This window comes from Chinchilla lanigera, unplaced genomic scaffold, assembly GCF_000276665.1.
Source record: "Chinchilla lanigera isolate Chin_1 unplaced genomic scaffold, ChiLan1.0 scaffold00012, whole genome shotgun sequence".
Taxonomy (NCBI): Eukaryota; Metazoa; Chordata; class Mammalia; order Rodentia; family Chinchillidae; genus Chinchilla; species Chinchilla lanigera.
Window position 1 is genome coordinate 3,578,762 of NW_004955413.1, and position 21,322 is coordinate 3,600,083.

Sequence of the window (21,322 nt, forward strand, 5' to 3'; positions counted from 1 at the left end):
GGTACAGACACAGACATTAAAGAAGGTACCTGGTGATGCTGAGTCAGAAAAATAGTGCAGGGAGAAGTGGAGAAAGATGAAATGCATTCAAGGTCCCTAATGCAGACTTTGTCATCCCTTATCTGTCCAGTAGCCCCTTCGTGCCTGGGGCAGGAATGATGTGATGATGTGAGCCCAGAGGCAAATGAAGCTGAAGGCCCACCCTGACTGCACCCTGTCTCCACACTCAGGGCTCCCGTGGTGAGTGCTGGTACCTGTATCAGCCTCTTGGCGGTGGGGACGCAAGGAGCGGGTTTTGCCGATATGCAACAGTTGCTGATTTCAGTAGGGTCAACATTCCCACTCTAGCCAATTCCCAGTGTATTAACCAGTTCTCAAAATTCCTGACAACTGAACAATCAGGTCTTAGAGCTGTTGTGAGCTGGCACTTGACTGTACAAGCTCTAACTGTGTAAAAGTTCTACCCAGGTGCCCAAATCCAGGAAGCTGACAGCCCCTGCCTGTTCCTCTGCCTGTGCTTTCTGCTAGCTCCTTACCACAATTCCATGGTGGCAGCCATGGCCACCCTGGGCGGCTGCTCTCACAGCCCCTCTGAAGGAGGGCTACGGTCCCGGCTCCTCAGCGCAGTCCTGGCTTACTACTGTTGCACTGGTGTGATTATTATCCACAGTTCCTTTATTCCCAAACCTGCAGCACTGAGGACAACAGACCCAAAAGTCAGCCCACCAGTGCCCTCTGCTCTCAGCTCCACCAACCCCAACCCAGTCATTAGGGGCCAGCCGGCCCAGGTGCATGTGCTGCCTAATTCAGACAGACACGACCTGAGGCCTCAGGGAAACAAAATCACTATTTTTTTTTCCATATGAGCTTAAAAATATCAAAGTTTAATTCGCTTCCTTTGACCTTTTCGTATGTTTAATTGCACTATCCTGGAGCCCTGGGTCAGGCTTTGGGCTCACAGATCTGTGCTGTCTGCACGGCTAGAACACGACCATATGCCATCTCAGATTCCACCCCACAGCCACAGCACTTAGGTGTCACTGGATTTCTTTCTCTGATTTGCAGAGATGAGAAGCATTACAGAAAACAAAAAAGAATTAAAAAAGAAGTCAAAGCATTTTGCAGTCTTTCCAGCCTATTTAAGTGGTAATCAAAGAGCGTGCACCAAAAGCCCATAAAGATATGAAATGTAAACCCGACCCTTTGGGCTGTGCCTCTATTAAAAACAAATGTCTGCGAGCAGGCAACGAGAAGAGGAAGGCCCCCACCCATGGCTGGCCGGCCCTGCCTACACAGCCACAGTTCTAGCTCATTTCCAAACAATTGATGGCAACCGTGAAAGAGGCATCCCAAAGGCTAAAGAGACCGTGATCCTTTTCCCCAAAACCAAGAATCTATACTCTCTACCCTAATAAACCTCACGGAGTTTCTTCTGATTTTTACTTTCTGAATTTACTGAAGTATAAAGTAATTCCCGAGTAATTAAATCACCATGTGCCAAAGGAAGTAATTGTTCAGGATGAAAGAGGAACACGGTTAACTATTACCGCTGAATTTTACACAGGCTATGGACAACTGTGAGCCGGAATGCCTGCTATTGTGCTCAGGCACTCTACCAAGGTCCATGAGCAAAACATAGTCCTGGGCCAGGGGAGCAGAGTTATTTGGAACAATGGACCAATTAACCTAGCATTTACTGAACAACTACTATTTACGGAACTCCATACAAGAGTTTGTAAGGAATACCTAAGAAACACAAAATATTCCAGTTGCTTCCTGGGAACTTATGATTGGTTGGGAGACCTGCAAGTAAGGCACCCAAAGCAGATGAAGGAAAACCAATGGGTAAGAGAGCTATGGGCTGTAACTGGAGTCAGAATCCAGAATGGTGATGCTAGCTCATGCAGAAGGACTCAAAGAGGGTCAGTGAGGGACATGAGAGGTGGGCAGAGATGCAAAGGGTGAGGAAGGTTTGTTTCTTCAGAGAGGGATGGGAGATCATTCCAGAACCAGGGCAAATATTTAAAGCCCTTGGGAAAGGGCTATTCCTTAGAAGAGAAAGGGAAAGTACTCTGCTCTTGCTAGGAATCTACAGCAGACTCCACAGAAAGGTATGGTTCGGAAGAGGGAAGTCCAGCACAAGCAGGGGATTCAGACTTCCCGGGGATATTACCAGGAATGTGGGGCAGCCAAGGTGTGGAACAGGCAGCTGGAGCTAAGTACACTGCCTTGCTCAGCACAGGTCAGACAGGCGGAAACATGCACCATGTTCACGCTTAGATATCTGCCCACAATCAAGTGTGAAGGACCTCCAAGAGACAGCCATCCTCACGTACCTCTGCTAACATCAGCAATGGGGAGAAACAAATTCAAATTGTCATGTGCTTTGCATGTAGGCTACAATATTTTGTTTACAGGTGAAAAAGCTGTAATCTCAGAGGCATAAGTAACTCACTGAGCTGGTCCTTAGTAAAAATTAGATATGAGGTCTGTCCCAGTCCAGAGTTAGTGCATCTTGGATGAGACTCCCCAGAGCATGCTCTGTAGACCAGCAGTTCCCCTAGGACACAGGTACTCAGCAGGAAGAGGTAAAACAAAATGAACAGAACGGAACCATGTTCCTTATTGTAAGACTCCTCAGAGCCTTTCATAGTTTGGGTAAAATGTAATACAGAAATTAGTATTTCTGGAGTTCGTTAGACAATGGAAAAATGGGAGAGTGTTTTGTTTTGGTTGATCGGTGTCTTTGTTCTGTAAAACCAAAGATTTGTTCTATAGAACACACCCACCTAGAAAGGTTTCATTCTAGGTGTTGACATTCAGGAAAGTGAGAGCCAGAGAGCGGCTTTGGAGTTAACTAGACATGGTTTTGAGTTGCTTGAAGCTCTGTGACCTTGGCAAATTTCCTCATCTACAAAATGAAGCTAACGTTAGCACCCAGCTCTTATTATTGTGATGATAAAACGAAATGAGGTATGTAAGCCTCCAAACCACAGCCAAGCACGTGAGATGTAATAGCAATATCTAAAGTTCACTGAATTTACACATCCATATATAGACTGATAGCTGCACATTTTAGTTATTTAAAATATTGTGTTTTGACTGGCATTGTTCAGAGTGGTTTTATGAACCTTTCCCTCAAGTCAAATGTGGAAATTACGAAATGTGAATGAAATGTAAAACATGTCAATACCTCATTGGCCTCTTACAAAGCAGAACCCGTGTCTTTGGAAATGGAGGTATAAAGGGGAAAATGATCATTGCATATAATAATCAGATCTTCTTGACCTCAGCTCCACCGTCCATACCATGCTGAACTGTCCCCAACCCAAACAGGACAGAATGGGAAGAAGTAGCCATAGACATGCCAAGGTCAGGAAGGAAGACCCCATGCAGAAATTCTTCTGTATGATCCCCAAACAATGGAATGATGACAATGAATGGAGAAGGCTGCTCCAAGCCATCTTAGAGCTGCAAAGTGAATTCCAGGCATGCAGCACAAGGCACCAAGCCTGGGACACCCACCAGGTCTTGAATTGTCTGCTTATTGCTTTCATCCCAGAGGAAGGGTACATTCGTGTCCTAGAGCTACCATAACAAATTGTCACAAAAGGGGTAGCTCAAAACAACAGAGATTTATTCCCCCACAGCTGTGCAGGCTACAAGTCTAAAATCAAAGTGTCAGTGGTACCGCACCCCCATGAAGGCTCTAGGGGAACATTCTTCCTTGCCTCTTCCAGCTCCTAGGCGATCCTTGGCCCTGGCTGTGCAGCTCTAACCTCTGCCCCCTTCATCCCAGAGCCTTCTCCCATGTGTCTCAGATCTTTGTCCACCTTTTTCTCTTAAACACACTGGTCACTGGATTTAGAGCACAGCCTAAAATCCAGGATGGCTGTATCTTGAGATCCTAAACTAATTACATCTGCAAAGACTTGTTTTTCCAAATAAGATCACATTCACTGGGTCCGAAGCTTAGGCACAGACATATCTTTTTGAACATCACTATTCATTCTATTACAAAGAGGATAACAGACTAAAAGTACAAACCTTATGATGGTTCATTTTCTGTGACAACTGGACTGAGCCCTGAACATATTTAGTCAAACATTATTCTGCGCATAATTATGATGAGGCTTGGGATGAGATTGAAATTTGAATCAGTAGACTGAGTAAAACACATTGCCCTCCCAGATGTGGTGGGCCTTGTCCTAGCAGTTGAATGTCTGAATGAAACAAAAAAGGTCCCCTGCCTGAGGGCCTTAAGCTGGAATGTCAGTCTTTTCCTGCCTTTGGACTTGAACTAAAACATCTTGGGTCTTGAGGCCACCAACTTTCAGAATGCAACTTATACATCAGCTCACCTGATTTTTAGGTTTCTGGACTTGGACCAGAACTATACCATCTGCTCTCCTGGCTTTCCAGCTCACCAACTGCAGATCTCAGGACCTCCCATCCTCCTGCCTAATCTCCAGTCTAGATAACTGAGTGCTGTAGTCCTGGCTAAGTAGAGGCTCTGAGGCAGAGTGAGTTTCATAAATCAACAGGACTTCTGCAAAAGCCATGGCTACCAAACCAGTCTCTAGACAGCTGTAACAGTATCTGAGAACAATTTCTAATCACTTATTTTCCTTCTAAGGGGCCACTCAAGCTATTTAAATGTCAAGCTTCTTTGCTTTTCAGCCAGAATTATCTCAGCTCAGTATGGAAACATCCATTTTCTCACACTGATCAGAAATTATTAATGGCAGTTATACATGTTCTCCATTAAGGAAAGGGAGAAGATGGAATATTTTTTAATAAATGTAGTTTCATAGATATAAACATCTCCAAACATGAGCTCCACGTGGAAGAATCAAAATATCAGTTGTGTTTCTGTTCTAACCTTGATCAAGTCAGCACATCAGAAATTTGTGTACTTTACTTTGCAATACAACCTGCCCTGAACCACAGTTTAGCATTACAGCCTAAGTTTTTATCCAGAGTCTGTTTAAGAAGTGGCCAAAGAACATTCCAGCTCTGTAAAAACTTACTACTGAAATCATATTGTGCATATCCATGATTGTTAATTGTGTCAGCTTGATTGGATTGAGAAAGGCTGAGGAAGGAGTGGTGCACACTTCTGGATGTGTCTGTGAGTGTGTTACCAAAGGTGATTGGGGTGTGGGACAGCCAGCTGAGAGGGCAACACACCCAGTAGGGTGGGTGCCCTGATGGAACTAAAAAAGAAACGAGGAAGAAGCACCAGCTCAGGATAGTGCGCTCATGTGCGCTCTCTCTCTCTCTCTCTCTTTTTCTCTCTCTCTCTCTCTCTCTCTCTCTCTCTCTCTCTCTCTCTCTCTGTCACTCTCTCTCTCTTGCTCTCACTCTCACTCTCACTCTCTCTCCTGAATGCTTTACTTCAGGCCTAAGAACAACAGAGGATACTGACCATGAACTGAAACCTCTGAAACCGTGAGCCAAAATAAACTTTTCCTTTAAGTTGTTACTGTCAGGCATTTCTTCACAGGGACAAAAAGCTGGTTAGCATAATGCCCTTTACATAAAAATTATACTTTACCAAGATGTGAGGTACACACCTGTAATGCCAGAAATCTAAGAGGTTGTGGCAAGAGGATCACAGGTTTGAGCCCAGCCTGGACAACTTAGTAATTTAACAAGACCCTGCCTCAAAATACAAAATAAAAAAGGCCTGGAGATATACAGCAAATAGAGCCAGGTTCATGAGGGCAGAGCCAATCCTAGAACTCAGGGTCTCCACTGGCCACCCAGGCTGTCCCTCCCCAGACACAGGAAACTTCAAGATCTCCCTGTCATACAGGGAGGCCAAGCCCTCTCCCCCTGGCTTTTCCAGGGACTGAACCACAGAACTCACACACAGGGCCCCAAGAATCAGCTCCCTAGGAAACAGAAATCCCCTAGTACACAGGCTAATAGCCATCTATGCCTGCCTCTCCATGGATTCCATGTCTGGGCTTCTGGCTGCCTGGGCAGAGTAAAGGACCAGGCCCATTTTTCCCAGTGCTGCAGAAGGGAGAGAAAAGGAAAGAGTACAAAGGAATAGTCAAGCCCATGCCAACCATGCTGCCTTTCACACATTGCTAGTGACAACAGTAGTAATACCAGTTCGCAGGCATTGCGCTCTCCTCTATAGCAGTCATTCCACATGTACCACCACTGCTGCCTACCACAGGCCCACAATATCCACTACTGTTATCTGGGAGGTGTGTAGAGCTCAGAGCCAGCTTTCTGACAAAGATAGGATTTTCTGGAAGTTAACAGCATCTACTTGCCTGGAAAGGACACAAACTTAAGTCCTTATAGGCTCCCTGGGACAGCAAACAAGACTCCTACAGTATTAGTCACTATTAATAGTGGGTACAAAGCTCTCACGGATTGCACAAAAGTGATATTCATCCATCCCAGGCACATCACTTCTTCCAAATTTAATGGTCTCTGGCTGGCTTAACGAGTTTTTGTTGATGAGAAAGTTCTCTCTAATAGCCTCAGATATCAGCCATTCCTAGCCTTGTCTCACCTAAGGGTTTGGGAAATGTGAAGGTTGTGTGGGGTGGGGGGTCTACTCACAGATGCAAATGCATGAGAAATGCACAGAACTGACCACCGCCTAGAAAGGCCACCTTGGGAACAAGCAGAGATAAGAAAGTATCTGCCAACAGCACCCACTCCAGGCCCTGTCAGGCTTCTCAGAGGCCAAAGGCCAGGCCTCCCCACCCCTCCTCAGCAGGGATCTTCAATGTCCCTCTCACACACTGTGTTGTTTTTGGAAAACAAATGCTTCCTTCCAAGATTCCCCTCCCAGTTAATATCTGTGCTCAGGACTCCACGTCCCTGGACGCATTACGATGGCTTTGTCCAGATTTGAAATCTCGACTTCGTGATTTCCTCCCCATGTTCCCCATCTCTCTGGACTCTGCTGGGTTATGATCCAAGCCCCCACTGGCCTGAAGGATGCTTACTTCATCCCGTGCCATGGCTCATTCTTCCTCCATAGCCCCCGCCCCCTGCCGGAGGGGGGCGCTCTCTGTAAACGTGGCCTAGTCACATTCAACCACTTCTCAACCCCACTGAAAAAGGCAAAATGACACTAAGCCCAACGCTGGCCCTCCACAGGCTCATCCTCTCCTTGCCTTATCCCTCTGTCAGCGTGGGAACAAGGGTTAACCCCCATGACACCCTTGGGATCAGAGTCTCAGATTAATTTCTACAAACACATGCATCCAAACACAGCGTACTAAGTAATATCCTCCCCGTCTGCTTATAACACCCCCGTGAGGTCAAGGACAAGCTACTGCATTCTGCAAATACAAAGAGGAGAGGGGCCATATGGCTGAAGCTGAGGACAGATGCCAGAATAGTCCACCTGTGTCAAATCTGAAACCCAGATTTCTGTTCTCTGCTGCCTATAGGAGCACATGGCTCAGCCTCCCCTGGGCTCCCTAACCCACCGCACTGAAAGACAGAGGGATCGACACAGGCGTCAGCGCCTACTTTGCAGCCTGGGTCTGCACACTCTTCCTGTCACCCTGTGACTCTCAGCTCCCCAAGCTCAGTAGCCCCCCATGTCTCTTAAACACTACACAGCAGGAACTGTCAGTGCTGGCTATCTCTGTGGTCAGGAAGGAAGTTGATGGGGGGATTGGGAACATAAAAACGTGTGAGAAAATAGATACCATAACAAATGTCTGCATTTCCACAGTACTCCCTAGGAAGTGGAATCTTACAATCACTCTCTGAAAATAGAGCAGGAATTATTATGCCCAAATCACAGATGAGGAAACTGAGGCTCTGAAATAGGATGCAACATCCTCAAATCATAGAGTTAATCTATGTACCCAAGGCTAAAGTCTTTTCTGAGGCAGGAAACCCAGAGATGGGCACTTTGCAATAAGCCTTTGCCCAAGTCAACTATCTACAAATTCAAGACAAGTCCTGCCTATGCCACAGATGGTAAGTTCCAAATGTCCAATATGTACGGCCCCTGAGCCTTGCAGGCAGATCTGTCATTTATATAAAACTAAAATATGCTTTAAAAGTCTGAGCCCATGAAAGGATGAAGCAGAGGCCAGAGGGATTACAGTAAGGAAGCTACTGGAGGGACTCTGAGGTACCAGAAAAACAAGAGGTGCAGAGGTTCAGCCACTTGTGCCAAGAGCACAGAGGGAGCCTAGGGCAGGGAGGAAGAAGAGAGAGAGAAAAGGGGAAGTAAAGCATGGGCTGAAATTGGGTCAGGCAGCCGGAAGCCCGGGACAGCATCTGTTGTTGAGGAGGAGTGGAGTCCAGAAGGAACAAAGATGGTGCCCACATCTGAGGACAGTGGTATAGGAATGACAGCACCAAGAGTAGGAGATGGAGAACATCACCCTGCAACTAGAAGACAAAAGATCTGTGTGGTCCTTGTGGACACTTCAAGTGTGCAGCTCCCCCAAATTTATCACTTTTTATTGGCAAGATGTTTGTAACTAATATTCCTACCTGTGTTTGCTCATTTTGACCATCTTCACAAATCCGTAAGACTAGAACCTAAGACTCTATTCTTCTTGAGTAGGGAATTGGTAATAGCTTGGTCACATGCTAGTATCCAAGAATGACTTTCAATGGAGACCATAGATCTGTTGGCAATAAGGATGGGATTAGCACGGCCAACAATGTAAACCAAAATGGAGTTGACACTGCCAATTGTGGGGATGGTGATGAGAAAACAGGGGTGATTGTGGCTATGCAGAAGCAACAAATATGGAGCTCTGTAAATGGTGGGGAGTGTGGAATCACAGCAACAGTAATTAGAGTGATGGAGATGATCCCTGCAAAGGTATGTCAGCACCTATGAAACGTTACAGGGATGTGTGGTGTGTGTGTGTGTGTGTGTGTGTGTGTGTGTGTGTGGATGTATGTGTATGTGGATGTGTGTGGATGTGTGTCTAAGAGAGACAGAGACAGAGGCAGATGCAGAGGCAGAAACACAGAGAGAGACAGAAGGAGAACTCACCCATATAATACTACCTGCCCAGCGCCTTCCTTAAAAGACATCTCAGATAAGTCAAAGTCAATCACCATCTTTCCCTAAAGTGCCTACTAGAGAAAATGGGGAATCTATGACCACAAGCTCCCTTTATCTTCAGAGCTGGATTTTGTTATAGAAGGGGACACATCACCTACAAACTCCCTGGGGAAATTTTTACATATAACTATATATTAACTATTCTAATAGAAAAACTACCTCAAACACCATCTAAATTGTGTGATTTTTAGTCCAGATGTGCACAAGAACTTTGTGGGAATTATTTTTTCACAATGGTGATGCCAGAATCTCATCCCATACCAACCAAATGAGTCAAAATCTCAGAGGTGAGACACTGGAGTGTATACTTTGAAAACACTTCCCACATGATGTCATTGACTCACCTGGTTAAGAACTCATGTTCTACAAAAGAGGTAAGTGAAACCCCCTTCATATAACCTTTAGTAGGAGAGTCATAACCAGAACACATGTCTCCCAGCCATGTTTGGTGCTGTTTTCTCTGTACGCTGCTGACCCAGTCAGCATAGCTTGTTGTCTTCTCTCCTTTCTATATTCACTCTGAAGAAATATCTAGCATTGTTGGGACCCCAAGAAGAGTGGAAAAGAAGGTGTAACAGAAAAACGAGAGGCTGGACCTGGGAAGTGTTTGGTTTTTTTAGGAAGCCCAGCACAGGCAGAGCTCTGAGGTAGAAGGATCTCTCCCCACCCTGCTCATCCCTGTCCCTCCCACCTCAGGGCCACATACTTTGGATCCCCAGGGGGGTAAGTGTTATTTCGATTCTACAAAACCCACATCCCACTTGGCCCTATTCCCAAAAAATTTGCATCCATCCCACCCTTGGGAGGCCCAGAACCCAGGAGAAACATGGTCATACTTTCTTGGTGGGAACTTTGATCTTCAAGAATTCTGCCTCTCTGGCCAGCACCTGCCACGGGGCGTGTATCCGGACAAAGACGGATCCCTGGCTTTTACTCTGCAAGGTACAAAGAAAGAAGAAGTGCAAACATTTGTAAGGACATAGTTTAAATTCCCAGTTCCCCGGCTCTGGAAGCTGAGGCTTGTTTGTTCAGTTTCTGATGTTTGTTCCCTTTCAACTTCACTAAGAATCAGTTCCCATCCATACCCAATCTATTTATTCTGTTCTAGAAACTCTATCATCTAAAACCATAAGTTAGTGTTCCCCAAATGTGGTCTCTGAAACCATAAGTTAGTGTTCCCAAAATGTGGTGGTCTCAGAAGAAAAAAAATTGTTCATAGATCTGAAACTAAACAAGTATGATTTTCCAAAAAATTTCTTCATATTCTTAAAAACAATTGGTCAGGTGACCATTGATAACATCGAGCAAACAGCCGGCAATTTGTTTTCATCCATGTGCTTTTATTGCTGATTGTTCAAGTTTGTATTTTCATTCAACTGTTGTGCTGTGCCGTAGTCCCAAATCACAAAAGTGGCTCTTCTAAGCCTAACAGCAGTGATATAAATAATAATGCAAAGAGCACAACCCCAAATAATGTCATAAACATAAATCATGACCCAGGCTCCAGTGTGAACACAGAACATGAACCTTGTCCCAGGACAAGTAATTGTACTGTATGTTGATGAAAAGCAATTGTGAGAAAGAGAGGAAAGGACATGCAGTAATAAGTAAATTAGGTTTTATTACCCCAAGAGTCCATTTGGGCTGGGTGGCCTCGTCTGTTATAAACATTTGGCAGATTACAACTGGGATTCAACCTCATTTTCCAATAAAACTTTTTTTCTTGAACAAACACACCCAAGAAAAAAATTACTTTCTCCTATTAATGTAATCAATTTTGTTGTTGAGGAATGAAAGCACACCAAAACCAAGTAGGAAAATCTGGAGGTTGAGGAATCCAATTTTTAGGAGGTGCTTCTTAAGTTACCTAGAAAATTAATCATAACTATTGTGTTCAGGGAGAGGACAAAACTAACTGATAATATATTCCTTCATGAAGTGACAATTGGGAAGCACCTAGAATCTGCACACCGCGGCCTTCGGAGGAGGCTGGCGGGCTGGCCAACTTGCCTCTGGATTAAGATGAAGGCACCGAGGTACAGAGCCTCACTCTGCTGCAAGTGTGTGCTCTAGGAGAAACGAGGGGTCACTGAACAGACATGTGTTTTGTGAAGCAGAGTATATGGAGGTCAGGACCAAGAAGGCACCAACCCTGTCAACAGAAGCAGGTGCTCCTATTGAAAATCATTCCCTGGCTGCATTCAGAGAAACCAGTTTTTGCTCAGTGACCATAGCACCCTCTGATTGGAGGTACTGTTTTTTTTGTTTTTTGTTTTTTGTTTTTTTAAAGATAAAAGGAGGGAAACATTAACAGACATACAACATTTTACAACATATCACAAGCACAATACAGACAATACAGAGTTACAAACAAAGTGGTAGGGAATTAACAATGGTGGTTGTATTACATATTGATATCTTCAAAGTGACTTCTCGTGAAAACAAATATAAACATGCAATACTGGTCAACCAAAGACTCATTGACAGTTTCTTTCAGCAGATTGGAGGTACTGTTGAAGATGACAGTGGAGACCATTCTAAGCTCTGACTGCCTTTCCATCGCCTGCACATTCATCTCTCCATCCTTCCTCTAACAGTCCTGTGCTCAGGTCATGATACATAGCAGAAAAAGAGACGAGCAATGCTGTTTTTCCCTGAAGGACAATGACTATGAGAGGACATACATTTCTATTATAGATTATTTCTACTATTTATAAATGGTGGCTCCAAAATTTATATTCAATAATTCAAACATCTGGAACCTAAGTCCACTCCACGGATGAAAGTTCATGAATAATAAAGTAGAAGAATGAAGAATAATAAACAAGTACTTCACAAAAATATTGAATTGTGGTATGAAAACTGTAGATAGCCTATAGCTTACAAATACCTAAAAATAATAATAATAGCCACAATGTACATTTGTTGGGTGTGTATACACCTGAATTGAGCTAGGTAGCTACATGTTTTAGCTCATACAATATTTACAACCATGCTGGAAGGCTGGTGGTATTGCTATCTCTGTTTTACAGTTGAGGAAACCAAGGCCAGGAAGATTTAAATGATTTTATACACACATTGTGAAAAAGTACCCTTCCAGTCCAGGTTTTATTCCACCTCATGGTTTTCTCCTCTCAGTGGTGAGAGAATTGTCATGCTAGTGCACATGGTTTAATAACCATAATGGCTGCAACAGAACACACCAAATCAAAAAGTAGATGAGGACTCTCTGGGGTACCCCTGAGAGGAACCACTCAACCTTCCAGCACCAAGTATAGCAATGTTCTTTTCAAAATTCCAAAAATAGCCTTCAGCAATAAATCTCTTGTTGCCATATACATTTTTGGCTGGCATGTCCAGGACTAATAGGCAGAGTCATCAATCACTTGTCGCTGTTACTAACTGTAACTTAAGATTTTCTGATTTGGTGAAAATGCAGGATAAGTAAAGAAACCATCTATAAATCTGACCAACAGCCCCAGCTCTCTACCATGCCAGAAATGATGTCTTTGGTGAAAGATGGCAAACAGTATCATCCCTCTCACTAAGATGAAATCAAGACATCATTAATTTTAATATATTATGTTTTTCTTCATTTTTTAATCAGGACAAATGTCTTTTTAACTCTAGCTAGACTTAGTGGTTTGGGTGCACGCCAAATGTCCACTAAGTAGCTGCAGATGTTCAAAGTTTGAGGAAGGGCTAGGATTGGGAGAGCAAGGGTCAAATACCATGGCCTTGGTGGCAGACGGCTAGCTGTGCCCTGATGGATATTCTCTTTTTTTTATTTTTAACTCAACATACAACCATCTAAATTCAAGTGTACATCTCCCTTGCACTGATTTGGCCATGACAATCATTTTTGGCTAATGTTATGGCAACTAAGTGCCTTTAGCCCTTCATCTCTGCCCCACCCAACCACTGTCGGAACTTAGATACACACATCTTAGGCCTCGGGGTCAAAAAAGATCCAGTCGAAAAATGGGCAAGTGAAATGAATAGACACTTCACAGAAAAAATACAAATGCCAATAAACACATGAAGAAATGCTCGCATCACTGGCCATTAAAGAAAACAAATTAAAACAACACTGAGATTCTCTCTTATACCAGAAAGAACGGCATCATCAAGAAATCAAAAATACAAATGCTGGCAAAGCTGGGAGAAGACAGGAATCTTTCTACATTGTTGGTAGGTGTGTAAACTATTGAAATAAGCATGAACATTCCTCAAAAAACCAACTCCATTTGAGTCAACTATTCCCCTTCTAGGTATTATCTCAAGAGAGTTAAAGACATCATATTACAGTGACACATGCATACCCATGTTTATGGCAGCACAATTCCAGCACAATAAGCTCAATGTTAGAAGCAGCCTATAGGTCTATTAACAGATGAATGGATAAAGAAATTGTGGCATTTCTTAAACAAGATAGAGTACTACTCAGCCATAAAGAAAGATAAACTTCAGTCATTTGTAGGAAAATGGATGCACCTTGAGACCATAATGTTAAGTGAAATAAATCAGGCAACACAACTTTAAATATCATATGGTTTCTCTTATACAAAAAACCCAAATTATAAGTAAAGAGCAAAATAAGAGATAGATAATAGGAAGTAGAGAAATAGACCTTTCTCAAATACGAAGGGGAGTAAGAGATGCTAGGAGGGAGAGGGAAAGGGGGTGAAACAATGAATTAAGATGTGTTGTGTACACACACCAACTGCACACAAGAAATGTAGATGGTGTGTATGCAAACACGGACTAATAAAATAGACTCCAGATCTGAGAGAGCAAAGTGTCAAGAGAGCAACTGGATTTAACTCCATGGAGTCCTGGGCTGCTTCCTGGATTTTTATGCACAAGATAAAATTCTGCCTTGTTTAGCCATTATGACTTTAGAATCTCTGTCTATTTCAGCCTCACCTTCATATTAGGGGATGTAAAATTATTTCCCAATGTGCAGATGTTGCTTTTCTCCAGCAAAACACACTGCTTCTCCATTTTCCCCAAATAAAAAATAAAAGCCGGAATGCAATTTTGTGGCGCTGACATCTAGTCATCGTGTTCCTTTCATGTTGTGCAACATTGTTACCTCTCATTTAAAAAAAGCATCTGAGCTGATGTGAAATATTAGCTGGTGTGACCGGCTACATCCCTTGAAGAAGAAACAGATGCACGGAAGCCCTGAGCAAAACCATCATCAAATGCAGAGGCTCTGTTTCCTAATCCAGAGTTCTAAAATTGGAAGTTAACATGCATTCAGCTAAAAAAAATTTTTTTTTCCTTGTTCTCTAGGTCCAAGTGATTTCCATTCTCCTGTGTTTCCAGATTTGGGTTCTTTGAGGCACAGCAGGAAATGAAAAGAGCTTGGGGCTTCTGGTTCAGACAGATTAAGGTTTGAATCCTGGATTGCACAGCTGAGAACTTGGGCAAGTCAATTAACCCAAGGAGTCTCCGTCTCTGTATCTGAATAAAGACGAGGAGAAACATTACTGAACCATCATGGGGGTGACAGAGGCAGTGGGTGAGGACATCTCTCATGGCTGAGAATGTTCAATAAACTACTGAACATTACTAAGGTGACTTGCTCTACCGCTACCTCTCAGCCACAGGGACAGTATTTGGTTCCTCTTTTGTATTCACCAAGTGTGCAGCATAGGGCCACACACACTGTAGATTCCCATTGTATGAAACCAGTTCCTATTGAATTAAAACTAGAAATAAGTAATCCCAGTTCCTCTACCGCCTTGCATTTTTAAATTATCTACAAGATTTGCAAAGTGGCATTTGTGTCCTGAAAGAATTCACAGGTTCAAAATGTAGTGCATCTCTAGAATTCATGGACAAGGTCAGAAAATATTACAAAACCAGCATGAAACTTAACATAAATTGTCAGAGATCAGCCATCAGAGGATATAATACATCCTTAAAAGAGGTCTTATAAGTAAATAATCAATATGAGTGGAGGGACTCCCAAATCTCATCAGGCAACAGAATTTTAGTTTGTGTAAAATGAGCCATAAAATATAATTTTATTCTGGTCAGCATAGAAAGGAGATCCAATGCACAGATGTTTCTGCAGGACAGCCCATGCATGTCCATGTGGGACATACAACTATTCAGGGCAGGAATGTGATTTCCCATGTTATGGTAGAACAGGAAATTTTTCAGCTCAATCAAAGTGTCCCATAGAACTATGCAGCATCATTCATTGTGCTTCTGTTTTCCAACATCTCACAAACTCTGCCTCTCCAGTTCCGGGTTTTGGGGAGAGACACCTAAGAAGATGGCCTGAGCACACTTGACAAAGGAAATGAATACTCCTCAATCCTAACCTGGCTTGCGGGTTTATCAGTCTCTTTAAATTTATGTTGTCAGGCGGTCTCCTGGACCTACCTCCACTAAGCAAACCAATAAAGAATCAAGTTCACAGAAAGACAAAGGCTGGTCCCCAGCATGAAGCTGGGCTCTGCCCCACCAGCCAGGGTCTTGTTCCACCCACCCTCCCTTGCTCTGAAAGTGGCTCTCCAGCAAACACGCACTTTCTGTGGTGCCAGCACCTCTACCTCTTCCCCAGGCTCCAGCCAATTAGCCCTCCTCATTGGTGACCAACTGCTCTAACTAAATTTCCTACCTCGGCACCTCTCATACTCTGTCTCCTCCATGGTGAAGGCCTCCCTTCCCCCAGTCCCTCCAACTCCTGTGTGGGACTCTATTTAAGCATTCTCTCCTTCCCTGTGCCCCCGGATTACACTTGGTTCCCTGTCCCTGCTGCATCACTCCTTGCCCCCATCCTTCACAGAACAGACCCAGCACTCCCATCATTGGGTTTTTAGGTGTTGACTTTGCCTGTCTTCCCTGTGCAACTCAAAACTCCGTGAGGACAAAGAACATGTCCTCAGCAGTCAGCACGGCACCTGGCAGGTGGTTAATGCTCAGTAAATATTTGCTGCAACTTCAATACACATATTCCTACTTGGTTCTGTTTGAAGTGTGAGACCACCTCCTAAAAGTTGGCAACCACTGCCCAGAAAGTAATTGGTGGCCTTTGGGCCAAAAGAATTCAACTCTAATTGAATTTTGAGGAAATAACTTAATTACCCTCAAGTATCTTTTCTGAATGTTTCTCCCACATCAACAACTAAAGTCATTAAAGTCTCTACTTGATTGTGAGCCTTATAAAGATGGTGGCGAATTTCTCCATTCCTGGGGTAGCCCCAGGCCCTCCCTTCCTGAACAGATCCCTGCTCCCTGTCATGGAGGCATTGGCACAAATCCAGTGGTGTTTATGAAATAAACTCTGAATTGAACTGATACTGAATATTACTAAATTTCACCATCCTATAAGCTGCAAGGGTACTACAACATTTAAGGAAGAGCCACAGAAGCACACCTATAATCCCAGCACTCTGGGAGGTTGAAGCAGGAGGACTGCAACTTCAAGAACAGCCCAGGCAATTTAACAATTTAGTCAGACTTTGCCTCAAAGTAAAAAATAAAAATAAAAAAGGCTGGGATTGGGCTGGGGATTTAGCTCAGCAGCACAGCTCCTGCCTGGCAAGAGTGAGCTCATGAGTTTGATTCCCAGTACCATAAAAACAAAAACAAAAACAAAACAAAACAAACAAAAAAAAAAAAAAAGAGGCTGAGATTATAACTTAGTGTAAAGGTCCTGGATTCAATGCCCAGTAGCACAAAAAAATAAATAAATAAATAAAACAAATGAACAAACAAAACAAAATATTAAGGGAAAGAGAGGGACACTCTGGAGAATAAGAGAGACTCCCAGTACAAGGGTTCCTGATGTCTACTTGTCAAGCACTGGAGTTTTATGGTGCCATTCCATGTTCCCCTGCTGAAAGCTCAGTGATGAGCCAGCTTATGGGCACAGGGGAATTGCAAAGGACCGAACTGAATTGGCTGCAGGCCTCTTGAGTTGGAGAGACTGCCAAGGACACCTAATATTCCTTCAGGAACAGATAAAGCCCTAGAACCCAGAGCTAAGCAGTAGCAGAGCCAAGAATAGAATCCAGGCCTCCTGGCACCAGGGCCCCTCCACACTATCCCAGGGGGATAGGCAGTCCTGCAGGCCTTCCCTTCTCCAGAGCCTAGACACTGGAGGATGGAGCAAGGGGCTGGGACAGTAGGTGAACCTGCACCCCCAGCCACCTCTCTCCAGAGCTCTGGCTGCTGCTCCAATCTCCTGGTGAGACTGTGCTGATTGTTTATGTTTTGTTGTTGTTGTCCAAAGATTGCATATGGCCGCACAAGACCTCCCTCTAGAGAGACCAGACTGAATAGGAGGCAGCCACAGCCAAACCAGGGAAACCGATACTCCACAAGCCTCCTTCCCACAGCCCTGCCAAGCCACCTCAATGTGACCCCAGAGGCCTCAGTGTGCTCTGGTCCCTGGCCTTGCTGTGAGCCGAGAACATCAGCTTCAGCACATCATGGCCTAAGCACAGGACTGTTAGAGGAGGGACAGGGAGATGAATGTGTAGATGATGGAAAGACAGAGGAGAGATAGGCTTATGTGGACTGCTCTACCTTACCACACACTCGGTCACCTGAACCAGCAAGCACAAAGGTACATGGTCCCACAGTGAGCACGAGACAGCCCCCAGGGAGCCTCAAACGCTGGGATCACCATGGTTGACACACACACAATGGAGGAACTCTACCAGGCATCACTGAGACTGGCCAGGGAGCCATCACTACACACTAAGTCCCCTGGGGCCAGAGATGTCCAAAAGAAGGCAAGGATTCATCTGAGACCAGTCTCCAACTGCTCCACTTGAGGAATGCAACCATCTATCAGTGTCATCTCCTTAACTTCCAAAGCCTCAACTTCATTGCCATAATCAGGGAAATCCAGCCTATTATTAGAGACCTCCTATGGCCCCTGGGCTTTAAGCATAGAGAACTCCCTGACAAGGGGACAAGAGATGACAACTTGCTCTCTTGGAGCTCCTTGGTGAGAGCAAAGGGATTGTCTCTCCAACCCCAACCTGTGCAGACCAAGGTGATGATGGTCAGTGATCAGCCCTGTCTCAGACCCATACAAGATCAACTGCATGACTCTTCCTATGGAAAAGGCTTCACCTAATCCCTAGCCAAAGACTGGAACAACCCACCTGGGGTCCTTGGAAGTGAAAATCTAGCCACTCCTGCCATTTCTCTGTCATTGTCCAAAGATAACAAGTGATCTCTGGGTCTGTCACTATGGTGTCTACTCTGTGTATGGCCTGTCCCTGCACTCCAGATAGGAGCAGCCAGGAACACTGCCCAAAGGACAGCTGAAAATGCAGCCTTGAGGGAGAGGCCAGGAGAACAGGAGCCAGACGCTCTACCATGCCGAGGGCCAAGAGAACCCAATCCTCTATCCTTGAGCTTCAGGGGCGCCAAGGGCTGCACAGCACTCCAAAGGACCCACATGAAGAGTCAGCAGTAGAGCACGGCAAAGTGTCCCTGGGTTTCTTTGTACTTTAGAAACCCCACAGCTGGAAGAAACAGGGAACAATCACGTAGGTGAAGATAGGTCCTGGGGAGACCATGGGTGCTACGATCTAAAGACATGGCCTTGGGGCTCAGATTTGTCACTTACCAGCTATACTATTTTTGATAAGCTGCCATAGTTCTCTGAGATTAAGAAGCAGTGTTAAAATAACTGTAGTGATTTGTATTCTCTCTTCCCTTGGAAGAGAGAAAGATAGACTGTGCAAAAAGATGTGGAGATGTTAGGGGTGGTCAATATGCATATTATCTTTACTGTGGTGGTTTCACAGTTGTGTACCTGTGTCAAAACTCGACAGATTAGATATTTAAACATGTGCAGTTGCCTATACACTAATTACACCTCAATAAAACTGCTCAGGGGGGAAAGATGCACAAAAAATGTAAAACAATGTCACAACTTCCCACACTTCTTTTCACTTCCAAATACATCATTTGTATTAAAACACATTATGAATTTTAAACTTATTTACTTTGATATGTTATATATTATTAGTTTTAATTAATAAATATTCAGAAATAAATTATGATTACATGGTATGTCAGAATCAAACAAAGCTATATACAAGGTATAAAGAAAAATACATTGAATATTTAAATCTTTAAAAATGTATTACAGTAAAAGACATGTTGCCATTAATATGCCACAAAGTATGACCCCTGACCTCAAACACACTTATCACATCATTCTGGGCACTTTCCGAAGCAGTTCTGGAAGTCCTCTTTCATGAGTGTCTTTAGTTGTGCTGTTGTGGCTATCTCCACATCCTGAATCAATTCAAAACCTTTACCTTTCACGGTCATTTTGTTTTGGGGGAAGAGCCAGAAGTCACATGCTGCCAGATCCAGTGAATTCAGTGGATGAGGACACACCATAATGTTTTCACTGGACAGAAATTTCTGTAAATGTAAACTGTAAACTGCTTCAGAAAGTGGAAAAAGCAATGGGCTAAGTGTGTAGATGCAAGGGGTAGCACTCTGGGGGATCTTTGGCAATTTGTCTTTTACTATAATAAATTTTATTTAACTGTATTTTTATTCATACTTGTAAGTATTTTATAAACTATAAATAACATAGCGCTGAACACTTAAAAGTACCAAATCTCTTTCTTGGTATCCAAAGTGGATACTAGAGCAGGCCTGGGCTCCTCAGGCCACAGAACGCCTGCCCTCAACCACAATGGGAATCCTATCAGGGGGAATCACAGCTGAGCCTGTTGAGTCAAAAGCCCCTGGCATATAACTGAACAACATCAAGTGAGGTCAGAAATAAAAGAGGCTGTTTCTCATGGGAGTTTAATGCTGAAACAATAGGCTGATCAGAATTCAGTTGCCAAAAAAGAAGATGAGAATCCATACACAGTCACTCGTGAGGTGGACAGGAAGCGAGGGCTTCTCCCAGCAAAGAAGGCCAGCTGGCTGACAACTCGGCTTCAGGCACACAGGACAAGCCCCAAACAGCGGAGAAAAGGTCATAGATAAACCATGAGGGAAAACCATAGGAAATGCTGCCCTTTCCTATTCGTCACAACAAAACTATTTTGGACACTTGACATCCTGCAAATGGAATCAGATGCTGCAGCCTCAGACTCTCAGCCCTGTATGCTCCTCCCACTGGCCCCCACCAGGAGAGTACTTCACTGCCCAGGGATGGAAGGCAGATGGACAGTCTGGGCTGTGTCCCCTCACTGGTGGTTAAAATAAACTCAGACCACAGATGACCGACAAGTCCTGGATGGCCAGGGACAGCCCTAGTTTGTTTCTCTTGCTTAATCACCCCATCTAATTAACACTTTAGCTTTCTCAGAAATGTCTCCGATTGGAAAATAAATCATAGGGTCACCCTATAGATCAACCATGAACACCAAATTCAATGGCCACCAATCCTATGGGCAGGAAAGCCCAGTATCTCCTTCCTGACCTTCACTTCTTTAACCAATATAAAAAACCTCCCCCTTAGAAAGAATCATTTCTGTTTTTAAAAACCCATCTTATTAACTCTGAAAGTACCCCTACCTCTAGTGTTCATCCCAACTCAAAACTTACATGATTCTTTGCTGCTGTTATTTTTCCCCTCCTCAAACTACTTCTCTAGAAACTTCCTGTTATAAATAACCAACTCACTCATGAAAATGTGCCCAGCCTCCTCTCAGCCAGGACTCGCCTCTTCTCTAAGGAATATCTTCACTATTTTCCTATGACTAATCACCCCAACATATGTCAACTCAATAAGTGTTTATTGGATAGTAACTGTGTACTCAGAAATGTGCTAAGGGTTAAGGGTATACAAAAGAAATATAGCCCACCACTTCATCACACAGTCATCAGTCTCTTGGAAACCAGATACATGTATCTAATACATGAGACAGAGAAATAATATCATGAGTGGGGTGGTTAATATCCAAAAAGAAAAAGCAGCACAACTAGTGAATGGTCATCTGGTTTTTGTTTCCCCTTTAACCTACAAATACTTGCTAGATCTTTCTCCAAGAGAAACATCCTCTGGGATCTCAGCCATATGTTTTTAGTAGAACTGATCCATCACCAACTCCAGAAGTAGGCTCGTTTCACTTGAAAAACCACCATGTCCATCCCCCCAGCTACAGTGACTAGTTCTAGAGTATACTAGTAATACAATCAAAACCAATAGATTCAAGGAAATGCTGGCCACGGTTTTTGGGGAAATCTGGCTTTCTCTTTCTGTCAGAGCCTGGGGAGAATAATGAC

The 21,322-nt window shown here is 43.8% G+C and overlaps 1 protein-coding gene across 1 annotated transcript in view; it reads right to left on the minus strand.

The window, feature by feature from the left end:
- The window catches only part of Ano2 (anoctamin 2, calcium activated chloride channel), a 316,981-nt gene that overhangs the window by 245,487 nt on the left and 50,172 nt on the right, over nucleotides 1-21,322 (minus strand). Inside the window, exon 3 of the mRNA XM_013511280.1 lies at nucleotides 9,916-10,014. Coding sequence (XP_013366734.1) covers nucleotides 9,916-10,014 — 99 coding nt within the window. The remainder of the gene's footprint in view (nucleotides 1-9,915; nucleotides 10,015-21,322) is intronic.